General features: G+C 44.8%; 1 protein-coding gene across 1 annotated transcript; it reads right to left on the bottom strand.

Moving 5' to 3' along the window:
- Positions 1 to 10997: 10997 nt before the first annotated feature.
- On the bottom strand, positions 10998 to 12963 carry LOC139421962 (potassium channel subfamily K member 13-like). Its single transcript, XM_071173105.1, has 3 exons — positions 12624 to 12963; positions 11468 to 12013; positions 10998 to 11383 (listed from the first exon to the last, which is right to left on the bottom strand). Exons 1-3 carry the CDS (start codon positions 12961 to 12963, stop codon positions 10998 to 11000), a joined length of 1272 nt encoding a protein of 423 aa, XP_071029206.1.
- Between the last annotated feature and the right edge of the window lie 1699 nt (positions 12964 to 14662).

Raw genomic sequence — 14662 nt, 5'->3', positions numbered from 1 at the left:
AACAACTGTTGGAACAATTATTTGAAAATGGAAGAAGTTCAAGATGACGGTCAATCACCCTCGGTCTGGGGCTCCATGCAAGATCTCACCTCGTGGGGCATCAATGATCATGAGGAAGGTGAGGGATCAGCCCAGAACTACACGGCAGGACCTGGTCAATGACCTGAAGAGAGCTGGGACCACAGTCTCAAAGAAAACCATTAGTAACACACTACACCGTCATGGATTAAAATCCTGCAGCGCACCCAAGGTCCCCCTGCTCAAGCCAGCGCATGTCCAGGCCCGTCTGAAGTTTGCCAATGACCATCTGGATGATCCAAAGGAGGAATGGGAGAAGGTCGTGTGGTCTGATGAGACAAAAATAGAGCTTTTTGGTCTAAACTCCACTCGCCGTGTTTGGAGGAAGAAAAAGGATGAGTACAACCCCAAGAACACCATTCCAACCGTGAAGCATGGAGGTGGAAACATCATTCTTTGGGGATGCTTTTCTGCAAAGGAGACAGGACGACGGCACCGTATTGAGGGGAGGATGGATGGGGCCATGTATCGCAAGATCTTGGCCAACAACCTCCTTCCCTCAGTAAGAGCATTGAAGATGGGTCGTGGCTGGGTTTTCCAGCATGACAATGACCCGAAACACACAGCCAGGGCAACTAAGGAGTGGCTCCGTAAGAAGCATCTCAAGGTCCTAAAGTGGTCTAGCCAGTCTCCAGACCTGAACCCAATAGAAAATCTTTGGAGTGATCTGAAAGTCCGTATTGCCCAGCGACAGCCTGCAAAACCTGAAGGATCAGGAGAAGGTCTGTATGAAGGAGTGGGCCAAAATCCCTGCTGCAGTGTGTGCAAACCTGGTCAAGAACTACAGGAAACGTATGATCTCTGTAATTGCAAACAAAGGTTTCTGTGCCAAATACTAAGTTCTGCTTTTCTGATGTATCAAATACTTATGTCATGCAATAAAATGCTAATTAATTACTTAAAAAACATTTTCTGGATTTTTGTTTTAGAGTTGAAGTGTACCTATGATAAAAATTACAGACCTCTACATGCTTTGTAAGTTGGAAAACCTGCAAAATCGGCAGTGTATCAAATACTTGTTCTCCCCACTGTATATTCATCCAATAATATCTATAACAATGTAAAATTCTAAAAACATTTATTTACGGATTTCAGGTTGATGTTTAGTTTTAAGAGTCATCAAACCTCTCTCTCTCAGTCCTGTGTTTGGTATGATTTGCATGACCTGTACTGTGCTGCATTACTTACCTTGATGACATTAGATTTAACATGTTACAGTGATATGACATATGAACAAGACAAACCCAAGAATGGTCAGTAGATCCATGAATTTGTTAATATATTATCAAATGTGATTTAAATGAGTATGTGCTTTACTTACATACTGTTAAACATTACATGTTCCGACTGTTTTCAGACAGAATAAAGATTATGTGACTAAGAACTTGTTTAGGATTTACCAGAGAGCACCACAACATCCAGTTACATCTCCATCATGCGGATACTCAACTACTTATTTATTATGAAAAATATTTTATAGTTAATGTGATTAACTGATATGCAAGACCATTAAATGTTTTCGTGTAATAAATTATTACTGACGTACGGTAAATCACAGACAACGAAAAGACTCAATTTCATTCATGTCCACTAGTAGGATTTGTTTCTCGAGATAAAGTGTTCAGCACATTTCTCTTTGAAAAAATGTGTAATGGACAGTGGCGATTTTAGCATGTAAATCTTGGTGAGCCAAACGCAACATTTTTTTTTAGTTGCCTGCTAGCAAAGCCACTACACAACACTAAACAATAAATTATAGCACTATAATGGAGAAAAACGGTGCCCACAAACTTTTAGGGCCTACATACATGTAAATCTGTCCCAACAGCATAGCTTTTCTTTCAGCACCATGGAGTGAATCCTTACCACTGCTACACCTGCCTATTATCGGAGACTTGTCTGTCAGAGAAACAGTTCATTCAGCCTCATTTACTGCTTTCTAAAAAAACATAGCTGATATGGCTGACTTGCTTAAACAAATGTGGTTTCTACTGACTCCTTGTGGATTTGTGTAAGTCTATAACCCTTATGAAAAAGATAGTGCAGTATAATGGCAGTACAACTTCAGTTAGAGTGCAGTATGCTGCAAACTCTGCATCCAAAATAAGTTTTATTGCAGTAATTTTGCAGTGTAACTGCAGTTGGAGTGCAGTATAACTGCAGTTCAACTGCAATACACTACAGTTATTCTACAATTACTTCACAGTCGACTGCAGTTGCTGCACTTTTACTGCAGTTTTAATTTGTAAGGGCATTCTCCTTAAATAAAAACGAATGCCAAAATTAGTTTTCACTTTTGAACCATACACAAACATTATTACATTTATTTTCAGTAAATTCATAAAGTTTACTCTTATATCATTAACACTTAGCTCTAAGTATAAGCAATTGCAAGCAAAAGAGCTGCGACGATGTAGGCCTATTCGTTCAGCACTTTCAAAATGGACATGGCAGAAATTCAGATAGATGTTAGTTCAGATAAATTCAGCGAGATGTTGAGGCCTTAACTTTGCTCTTCTTTAAGTCACCACACAAAAAGAAAGAAAGAGAGAGAGAGAGAGAGAGAGACTCTATTTTATTAGGCCTATGTAGTCTAAAAAGGAAGGACAATACAATCACGAGAATCCACTTTTATATACAATATACTGACGCTGTCACGACTTCCTCTGAAGTTGGTCTGCATCACCGGTTTTCTAGCCTCCACCGATCTACGTTTCATTGTCCATTTGTTTTGTCTTTATTGTACACACCTGGTTTCCATTACATTATTATTTATTCCCTAATTAACCCTCTGGTTCCCACATGGTTTTGTGCGTGTTTGTTCTGTGTTTAGCAGTCGCTACCATTTTGTGAGCTGGATTGTTTTCCCTGCGTGGAATTTATTTTGTTGTCTTCTTGAGTAAAAATGCGTTATTACTCTGTGTCCTGCGCTTGACTCCGTCCCACCTGCTATACATCAACCCTTTAGAGAAACACGCACCTAAAATATGGAGTCCGCAGGTGCACCCAGTCCTTCGTTACCTGTGGAGCAGCTCGTCCAGGAGTACGCGACAATGCTACAAAATCTTGGCACAGCCATGGATTGCGTGCTGCACACCATGGAGCGATGGGAGAGAGGGGGTTTTCCCACACCTCCATCAACTTCACCCCAACCCACACCACGGTCCACCCCTCCGTCACCTGGGCCCAGTGGGATTCGGCTCTCACTTCCGAGGGCATATGATGGGACGGCTGCCGGGGGCCAGGGGTTCCTGCTCCAGTTGGAGCTCTACCTGGCGACTGTTCACCCGAGAGCGTGTCCGCCCTCATCTCCTGTTGGTCGGTTGAGAGCATTTGAGTGGGCCAACGCCGTATGGGGGAGAGTTGGTCCACTATGAGGATTTCACCCACTGCTTCCGGGCGGTTTTCGATCATCCACCTGAGGGAAGAGCGGCGGCGGGGGAACATTTGTTCCATCTTAGACAGAGGATGAGGAGCGCACAGGACTTTGCACTGGACTTCAGGACCCTGGCAGCCAGCGCGGGATGGAATGCAAGGGCCCTAATCGACCATTACCGGTGCAGTCTACGGGAGGACGTTCATCGGGAGCTGGCCTGCAGGGACACCACCCTTACCCTCGACCAGCTGGTGGATTTATCCATCCGGCTGGATAACCTATTGGCCATCCGCGGACATCCGGATCGGGGCCCGTCCATTTCATCCCCCAGCACCTCCGATCCTACACCTATGAAGCTCGGGAGGTGCTGCTCTGAGGGTGACCAGAGGGGGGGCCATTTCCTGCACCACATTAGGCCGCAGACGGCACACTGCTGGTCGGTGCTGGGGAGGTTCCCCAGGGAGTCGAGAGAGCAGGCAGGGCACTGGTGGATCATCCCAGGTGAGTAGGCACCCGACTCACCCAGAGCTCCCTGTTGCGCACATGTGTATGTGTATAGAGTTTTCCCCGCTTTCCCAGCATAAGGCGCTAATAGATTCAGGCGCAGCTGGGAACTTTATTGACCGTTCATTTGCACTTAGATTAGGGATCCCTATTGTTCCTGTTGATGTGCCCTTCCCTGTTCATGCCTTAGTCATCCTTTAGGGTCGGGGCTGATTAGGGAGGTCACAGCTCCACTACGTATGATAACGCAGGAGGGTTATGAGGAGAGAATTAGTCTCTTCCTGATTGATTCTCCTTTGTTTCCCGTGGTGTTGGGCCTTCCCTGGTTGATCTATCATGACCCCACTATTTATTGGCAACAGAGGGCTCTCAAGGGATGGTCACATAAGTGCTTAGGGAGGTGTGTAGGTGTTTCCATCGGTGCTACTAGGAGAGTCCAGACCAGGTCTCCACCGTGCACATCCCCTCTGAATATGCCAATTTGGCTCTCGCCTTCAGTAAGAAGAAGGCGCCTCAACTACCACCCCATCGACAGGGGGACAGTGCAATAAATCTCCTGGTAGATGCAGAACTTCCCAGGAGTCACGTGTATCCTCTGTCACAGGCGGAGACGGCGGCTAGGGAAACATATGTCTCAGAATCTCTGGGGCAGGGATACATTCGGCCTTCCACTTCACCTGCCTCCTCAAGTTTATTTTTTGTGAAGAAGAAGGACGGTGGTTTACGTCCGTGTATTGACTATCGAGGTATCAATCAGATCACTGTGAGGTACAGTTACCAGCTGCCTCTCATAGCCAGTGCGATGGAGTCAATGCACGGGGCACGCTTCTTCACAAAATTGGATCTCAGGAGCGCTTACAATCTGGTGCGTATCCGGGAGGGGGGATGAGTGGAAGACGGCATTTAGTACCACCTCTGGGCGCTATGAGTACCTCGTCTTGCTGTACGGGTTGATGAATGCTCCATCCGTCTTCCAATCCTTTGTAGACAAGATTTTCCGGGACCTGCACGGGTAGGGTGTAGTGGTGTATATCGACAACATTCTGATATACTCCGCTACACGCGCCGAGCATGTGCCCCTGGTGCGCAAGGTGCTTGGTCGACTGTTGGAGCATGACCTGTATGTGAAGGCTGAGAAATGTCTGTTCTTCCTTCCTAGGGTACCACCTTTCCACGTCAGGGGTGGAGATGAAAAGTGACTGCTTTGTCAAGATCGGCCGGGGGAGTGGGCGGCTTTCATCCCCTGGGCAGAGATGGCCCAAAACTCCCTCCGCCACTCCTCCACTAACCTATCTCCTTTTCAGTGTGTACTGGGTTATCAGCCGGTCCTGGCACTGTGGCATCAGAGCCAGATCGAGGAACCTGCGGTAGATGAATGGTTTCGGCGCTTGAAGGAGACATGGGACGCTGCCCATGTGCACCTGCAACGGGCCATCAGGCGGCAGAAGGCGAGCGCCGACCGCCACCGCAGTGAGGCCTCTGTGCACCAGGTCTGGCTCTCGACTCGAAACCTGCCCCTTCGCCTGCCCTGCCGGAAACTGGGTCTGCGGTTTGTGGGGCCATTTAAATTCCTGAGGAGACTGAACGAGGTTTGTTATAGGTTACAGCTTTCCCTGATTACCGTATTAACCCCTCGTTCCATGTGTCTCTCCTCAGGCCGGTGGTGTCTGGTCCACTCCAGGAGTCTGAGATGCGAGAGGTTCTTCTGCTCCCCTTTGGACATCGAGGGGGCCCGGCGTATACTGTTCGAGCCATCATGGACTTCACCCACTGCTTCCGGGCAGTACTGTCATGAAGTTGATGCCTCTCCTTGTTCAGGCAGTCGATGTCACCGGTTTTCTAGCCTCCACCGATCTACGTTTCATTGTCCATTTGTTTTATCTTTATTGTACACACTTGGTTTCCATTACATTATTATTTATTCCCTATTTAACCCTCTGGTTCCCACATGGTTTTGTGCGTGTTTGTTCTGTGTTTAGCAGTCGCTACCATTTTGTGAGCTGGATTGTTTTCCCTGCGTGGAATTTATTTTGCTGTCTTCTTGAGTAAAAATGCGTTATTACTCATCCTCTGTGTCCTGCACCTGACTCCGTCACACCTCCTGCACATTGACCCTTTACAGCGCAGCGCACAGACAGCGCATTGCACAAACAAAACAACACTGGAAATATCAACTGGAATTACATGGGTCTATTACTGAACTTTTTGCTGAAAACAAATATTTGAATGGAAAGAGTCCCTGGCAAACATGGTTACAGACCCAACAACATTATATAGTATCGCCTTCTCGTCAAGAAAAGCACATGAGCTAATTATAATACACAAAGTAAGCAAAACAATGAAAAATGATGAATAAGTTACTAATGAGATAGACCTATATAAGCAATAGGCCTATATCAATTGAGATGTACACACCATGGCATAAGGGAACGATGAGCGTATCAGAGGCAATCCGTCATTTCGATTAAGACATTAATGAGCGAGCTAAGATGGACGTAGTCAATATAACTATTTGTTCAGCACTTATGAAATGTACAGTGACAGATTTCAGAACATGGGACGTTCTTACAGTATTCTCCCTTTACACCAAGTCAAAACCGTAGGATAAATAAAGGAGGCATAAAAGCAGACAAAGAAAGCTCTTACAATATTTAATTATGACATTTCTCTAAAACAGGCTATAGGCCAGGGGCACAATTTTCACTGGGGACAGGGGGACATGTTCCCCCCCCAGTTTTATCATTGGAATGTGATACAAAACGAGGCAATGGTGTGCGGACGCCTCCGAGTGGTCGCGTAGGCTGTTTGGAGTGTTTATCCAGCTGGATAAACAATAATAATGATAATAAATATTATTATTATGCCCCCCACTTTTAATATCCAAATTGCACCCCAGCTATAGGCCAAATTTGATGTCCAAGAGAACAGTAGGCACATGTGCTACTAACAGCTTACTATGCAACATACTGTACGCTTAGTATTTCTTTCTTAGCTACAGTATACGTTTTACATCATTTATGCAGCAGCATACAATACATTTTTGGACTCACCGTTGTTGTGCTGTCCTTCTTGTGGGAATATTTTGTCATCAAACTTTGTCATCAACTTCTGGCATTCTCTGGATTTATGGTGCTTTCAAGACAACTGGGAACTCTGAAAAAGGTTGAATCATGACGTCAGTCACCTTCCGGTCGGAGCTCTAGAAAGAGGCCCGAGTTCCGACTTGGAATTCCGAGTTGGATAACCGTTCAAAACTTATTTTTCCAGTCGGAGCTTGTTTTTTGTCAGAGTTCCCAGTTGTCTTGAACGCAGCAGAAGTCATGCTGGATTGACAACATGGCCAATGTATTCAACCTTTTCTGGCCCATGTTGTTCCGTGTGAATGTTTATCCTTTTAAACTTGGAAAAAAGACCCTTTCAGATGTTTTAAATCCTTAACCCCATTTGGACAACACACCCTCTCCACTGAATAGCAGGCAGGTGGAAAAAAATAGTGATTGCTTTTTACAACACTTGCAGTTTTTTACATTTATTTAACTAGGCAAGTCAGTTAAGAACAAATTATTATTTACAATGACGGCCTACCCCAGCCAAACACTAACCCGGGCAATGCTGGGCCAATTGTGCGCCGCCCCATGGGACTCCCAATCACAGCCAGTTGTGATACAGCCTGGAATCGAACCCGGGGTCTGTAGTGATGCCTCTAGCACTGAGATACAGTGCCTTAGACAGCTGCACCACTCGGGAGCCCCAAGTTAGCCACTGATTCCTTCCAAACCACTCATTGTTGAATTTGCGATTTCTGATCTGTTGTGTAACGTTTATATCCAATGGCCGATGAGCACTGATACGTTTTATCTATAATTTCTCTTCATATTACAAGGATTGAAAAGGATTTGCCAGTAGATTGTTGACGTGATTCATGATGATGACTGCTTGTCTAGCTTGATAGCTAAGATTTTGAAAGTATGATGTTATGATCAGTCCAGTCAAAGCTACGGGAAATATAACATGATTTGACGGAATTTAACTGTGGCCAATGACCTTGAGCTTTCTTCGATGGGCACTTCTAATTTAAATCTATGGCAGCACCCAAGGGGGCTTGAACTGCCTAGCTCTCCCTGTAGATCCTGCGATGACATAGTGTCCCAATGAGTGACAGAACACTAAGCCAATCATGGCGCAGCTAGAGAAGATTACCATTGCCTACACTATGTATTTTCCGCTGATTGCCCATCCACCACAGAAAGCACTGAGCTTGGCTGAAACACCTTCATTTTGGAGCTGCCTTACTCAAGAAAGCAAGAAAGAAACCTTTTTTGTATGTGGCTTTATTTTTACATTGTTTGCAAACTGATATGTGACCAGAATGAATGGCAAAATAACATGCAAAACAGTCAACCAAAAAATATACACATATATAAATATATAAATTTTTAGCTAAACAAGTGGGGCTCAAACAGGCTCAAACAGGCTCTGCCCTACCTGCCCTGAATGACTGGTCGCCACTGGTAATGAACAGTGGTGGAAAAAGTACTAAATTGTCAAAGTAAAGATACCTTCATATAAAATGACTAAAGTAAAAGTAAAAGTCACCCAGTAAATGCTACTTGAGTAAAAGTCTAAAAGTATCTGGTTTTAAATGTACTTAAGTACAGTGGTAGAAAAAGTACTCAATTGTCAAAGTAAAAAGTAAAAGTATTAAGCAAACCAGACGGCATGATTTTCTTTTTTTGTATACGGAGAGACACGAGCACACTCCAACACTCCAACATAATTTACAAATGCAGTATTTGTGTATAGTGAGTCCGACATATCAGAGGCAGTAGGGATGGCAATGCGTTATATTGATAGGTGCGTGTATTGTACCATAATCCTGTCCATCCTGAGCATAAAAAATGTAATGAGTACTTTTTGGTGTCAGGGAAAATGTATGGGAGTAAAAACTACATATTTTCTTTAGGAATAAAGTGGAGTAAAAGTGAAAGTAAAGTAAAATAAAAAATATGAATAGTAATGTTCAGATCCCCCAAAGACAACTTAATGAAGTACTTTACACCACTGGTAATGATAATATGGTATGGTACAGGAAAATGGTAAAGAGATAACTATGGATGAACAAGGTCATGCTTGAGGGAAATATTTGCATAGGTATGAGGGGGCCGAACCAGTTAGGCACTGTGAAAATGAGCACAGAATATTGGCAAAACGTAACTCACTCCAGATTATTGTGGATGTCACACTTTCATACCGTTTATTGACATAAATACCTTTCCCAGGGCTAGACTATATTTGATTAAGATGAATAGGTTTTGTTTTCCCTTTTACAGCTCTCATACTGTGTGTCTGAGGGCTTTCTATCTAATTAACGCAACACAATTCAACTGTGATACATATTCAACAGGTTCTCCACCAGAGGCCTAGACATTAGGTGACCGAGGATGCATATACATAATATGGATACATATCTATGTTCAGTGATCCCGGATACCACCCCATACAAATCCATTGTGTTGTGGTGGAGCTCAGGACACATCTGCAAAGCTCTCATAAATCAGTGGGTCTTCTCAAGAGGCCCTCCACGTCTCCATACTCCACACAAAACCTGATTGCATTCAGCATTGTATTTGAGCCAATCACTTGAGCATTTCAAACCCATCTCCAGACAGACGCTGTCTAAATGAAAGGCATCTGTCCACTGCATCTCACCACTGAACCAAACAGGAACATTCAAGCAGTGTATTAATAGGAGATCAGGTAGGCTACTGTGGCTATTTGTTCATAATGTAGGCCTACCAGAGTGGCCTACCATCGAAAACAATGGAGAAATATGCATCCCATAACATGGTTGTTCAATGTAGGCCTACATTCCATAAGATTTTGGAAAAAAACATGCAGGGCTTGACATTAACCTGTTTATCCACTTGTTATTCCGACAAGGTGACTGAACAGTTGTGTTGTTTGATGCAAGAAACCACTTTACAAAATAAAATTCATTGTTATTCCCATACCATTATTACAGAGAATCAGACAAATTATGCTACCCTCTTCCTATTGACTATTTAGCTTATTCAAGACCGTCTCAAAATATAACACTGCCCCTTTAAGACGTAAAAAAAAGCTCTTTACCTGACTTGATTTTCAAAGATGGCTAGAAATGCACACATTTTGGAAGCAACCACCCCCAAATGGTTGACTAGGAATTCACTATAACTCGGCTAATAACTCACAAACTAGCAAAGAATATGAACAAATGTGCGCAGGTGGCTACACAGCTCTCGCTTTGATCTCAAAACAAGTGCATCTACCCAGGACCCTCATTGCAGCCAATATGTCTACTACAGCTCTGATTGGTTATGGCGCACTGGCCTGCAGAGAGTACGGGCCTCTGTCATGCATGTCAATGCAACAGAATCCTAATCCTACTCCAATGCGTGCTGCCTACAATAACATCTCTTGCACAGTTAGCTTTGCATAGTTCATTTTGTTTCGAAATGTTACATTGAAAGTGGCTAATATTGCGTTGATTTGAGCACAATTCCTACAGCAGAGCGAAACGTTGATAGTGTTAACAGAAGGGGAAAACTCTAGAAAGTTGAGAGAAGTTCAATCTGTGCGCAGTCTGAGGGGAGCTGTGCGCCCATGTGCAGTTTAGAGGGACCATTGTCAGTGATCATCATGAATGTCTGGCATCCTGAAAAGCTGTCAGACAGAATAGAGGTCTGCTGTGGGCTATCATCATGTCTAGAACTAAGAACCTAGCTACCCTCAACATGAGTTACATTGAAAACTAATGAGTTTTATGTGAATATATTTACATTTGGCAAATATGTATGTCCAGCTGTAGCATCCAACTGTTCTGTTTCACTACTGTACTTTGATCTACAAACAATGCTAATTCTGAGGATGAAACGTCACTAGTTTTCTAGGAATAACAGAAGAGGATCCAGCATCCAGTCTACCATTCGGTAATATTACAATAACCCTCAGAAAACAGTGCTTTATTTCTGTGAGTTAGTGTGACTGGGGTCAGGTGTGATTACCTGTCCACACTAGTCTCCTGCAGGCGGTTGTTCATGATGGCAAATGCGCCCACCCCCCCAGAGAAGCCGTTGTGACGGGGAACGTGGCTCTGACGGGGGCCCTGGTGGGCTGTCTCACACAGCTGCTTCTGCAGCAGCGCCAGAGACACCTTATTGGACGCTGTGAAGTCATTCACCGAGATCATCTCCCCAGAGAGACGCCGGCCTCCAGCGACCCCGTCCACCCCCATCCCAGCGTCTGTCTCGCTGTTACACACTGTCTCCACCGAGGCGTCTGTGTAGCGGTGTCGCCTCACAGGGGGGTGAGATGGGGTGGGCTGCACAGCGTTGCGTTTGAGCCGTTGCTGGCGGAGCCGTGCGGGTGGAGGCCTCAAGCCGCTGTGTTTGTTAGGGAGGCAGGGGCAGCAGAGCAGCCGGCAGAGGCCCCTCTTAGGGCAAGAGCAGGGACAGCGCCGGCCTGGGCAAGCCAGCCGGGTCAGGATCCAGTTGAGAGTCTGTTTGATGATGATGGAGATAACGTTGAACAGGGAGTAGATGCAGCACACGCCCATGAGGATGAAGAGACAGTTGCCCAGGCGATAGGCATCCTGGGCCTCATAACGCTCTCTCTGGCTACTCACCAGGTCCCCGAAGCCGATAGTGCTGAAGGCCACAAAGCAGAAGTACAGGGAGTCCATGTAGCTCCAGTCCTCCATGGAGCAGTACAGAGAGGAGGCACTGCAGGCGATCAGCACAGACGCCACTCCCAGGATCAGCATCACGTAGTAGACAGAGGGCTTCCAACCCTCCAGACTGTCCTCCTCACTGTGGGGCTCCCCGACCCCAGACACAGGCCCCACCCCTGAGCGCCTCATCCTCCGCTCGTGGCACCAGCGCATGATGTAGGCTAGCATGGTGATGATCCTCTCCAGGAAGAGGTTGAAGAAGAGGATGGTGGCGGCACAGCCGATGAGGCCGTAGAAGATCAGGAATATTTTACCAGGGATGGTAGCTGGGGTGTTCATACCAAAGCCTGGTGGGAAAGAGTACAAAAGAGAAGGGTCAATGTGCCAATTGTTTGTCAAATAAGTGCCTTTACATTTGTTCTTACTTAGCACTAGATTTCAAGATGATAAAAGATGTGGAGTGGCTGTTGATATAGGTATTTTCATTTCATACCATGAATGCAATTTATATTAGAGTAAGGGATCATCATTTTACAGTACTGGACACTATGTTGACAAACTCAAAATAAGAGAGACTGAATGAGTCATGAAAACAGAGGCTGAGAGAAAGAAGGGATGAGATGGAAACATTAACAATGTTCAGTCATTAGTAGTGATCACATAACAAAATGCTAAAGTCCCAGAAATGTAAATTGACCTCACATGCCCAGATGTACATTGAAATTTAACTAATTTGACAAATAATGCCTCGGAGTCTCACCGATCATCAATCTAATCCCATCCCAGCTTCCTCTCCTCTCTCTTGTCATCCCCTTCATCTACTCAAATAAATATTCTACATTATACTGTGTATCTGTTGAAACAGTTGTGTTCAGTTTGCATCTACATGACAGCAAATAACTTTGCATCTTAAATACCCTGACTCTGACCCTCACACAGAGCAGCTGTCCAACTCACCGATGGTGGACACAACCGTGCCAACAAAGTAGAAGGCTCCAGAGAAGTCCCAGCGGGGCCTAAGAGCGTCCACTCTGATCCCAGCCCCATTGGCCTCTTCATACTGTCGCAGCAGCGCGTGCAAGGCTCCCAGGCTTACCTGGTGACTCAGGGTGAAGTTGGCCAGCTGCTGGTCCCAGAGGCGGTGGGCACGGAGCTCAGAGGGGCGCTCCAGGGCGGAGAACACAGCCGCCCCACACAGCAGGTAGAGCAGGATAAGCCCTGCCAGCAGGCAGAAGCGGGCATTGTCCTTATTGAGGGGCGGCCGGGGGCAGCAGCCTCCACTCCGTTTACGAGCCATGAGTGCAGCTAGCCCAGCACAGATACAACACCGCACTAACATACACTGCCTGTCTGAGCCTGCCTTATTTACACAGCTCACTACACATACATCACACACACCAAACTACAGCACAGACACAAAAATACAAGTTTAACATACCCTAATATGCTAACAAAAAAGAGGGTACCCACACAGAGAACCTACACACACAGCTGCCCCCCCGATGCCAGGGGATGTTGATGGTTGATCCATCCAGAGCGCTCTCAATGTGTCGTAATGTCCTGAGTGGTCATTCACCTCTATGAGTTCTGAATCTGATGATGTGCCCACTGATAAGAAGAGGACTCCTGACTGTATGGTCACAGTTTATGACTATGAAATCCTGAACTGGTCTGTGAACAAGATACAGGTACTACTGGGTAATTAACTTGGTATTGGAATTGTTTTCAATCAACAAGTAGAAATCCTTTTTTCGATCTTTTCTCAAAATGTGTATATTAATTTACTGACATCTGTCTTGTAAAGTAAAACTATAATGAATCACTAGAGCTATTTACTTTTCCTGAATATCAGAGAGTATCATCAAAACCTACACCTCTCATATTTTTTTTATTTTTTTTACACGAATTGCTCATAAGGCTTTTCGATAATTCATATCACATATTATCTGAATAATAAAGAGAGACAAAACATACCTGATTTTTGAGATCTTGATTAATCCGATAATTTCACACTTTATTCAAACAGTTTTTGCACATGGCCATGGTGAGACTTGATCTGCGGTTTAAGGTACCTGCACTGAGCGTGCTTTTCCAAGGATCTGATGATCAGTGAACAAGTATGTGTAGTGAGTAGTGAGATGAGAGCGAGTGAGAGCGGGAGCGAGAGAGCGAGAGAGAGAGAGCAAATAGAACCCATGTTTGCAAGCAAACCTTGATTGGTGTAATAATTTCTTGATTTTAGAAGCTTTTCTATTCATGTCCTCCAACCTGTAATCAACATTCAATCTAATATTCTCTCTCACTGGGCAGACAGTAACAGATGGTCTTCAATATATTATTGATATGCAAATACTGTATCTAAACTGATTAAAACACTGGATTTGAGCTGTAAACTGATTAAAACACAGCAACTTCTTATTTGCATGGTATTTATCCATGCAACATCTGACTGCAAATGTGGCATTCAAATACATCGAACCTTCAGAGGTCTTCTGAGGTGGTTCACAGCTCATTGATTATACTTTTATCAGGCTGTACCAAGTGATTAACTGAGTCTAATTTTCAGACAACCACATATGTTCTCCTCTCTCCTTTGGTTTAGTACCAAGTGTCTCAGGTACAAGGTGTGCCTCCTTTCTGTTGTAGTTTGTGTGGGAGTGATGGATTTGTTGTTCCTGACTGCTCTTTTGTGTTTGTCCGTCTGCCTTTAATCTTGGATGAGGGCTGAGGGGTACTAGAGGGGCATTGGTTCATGCTACGACACTGAAGTACTGAGTGTCCAGGTGCAGAAGAAAGAGGCTGTGCATGAATGAGAGACACCGGCCTTTACACCTTGTGATGGAAATGTGTATAATGTGAAGAGACAGTCTTGAAAATGTTCATCTTGTCTTAGTGTCATAAATAATTATTGGTTCCTGCCTGTGCTTGGTAAAGATATGAGGGGGGGGGCTGACATGCCCTCCTCCTTAGGACCATCTGCACCCTGCATCCCACTG

Source organism: Oncorhynchus clarkii, chromosome 12, assembly GCF_045791955.1.
Source record: "Oncorhynchus clarkii lewisi isolate Uvic-CL-2024 chromosome 12, UVic_Ocla_1.0, whole genome shotgun sequence".
In the NCBI taxonomy this organism is placed as follows: domain Eukaryota; kingdom Metazoa; phylum Chordata; class Actinopteri; order Salmoniformes; family Salmonidae; genus Oncorhynchus; species Oncorhynchus clarkii.
The sequence above is the reverse complement of the archived record's forward strand: the minus strand, read 5'-3'. Positions and strand labels throughout refer to the sequence as shown.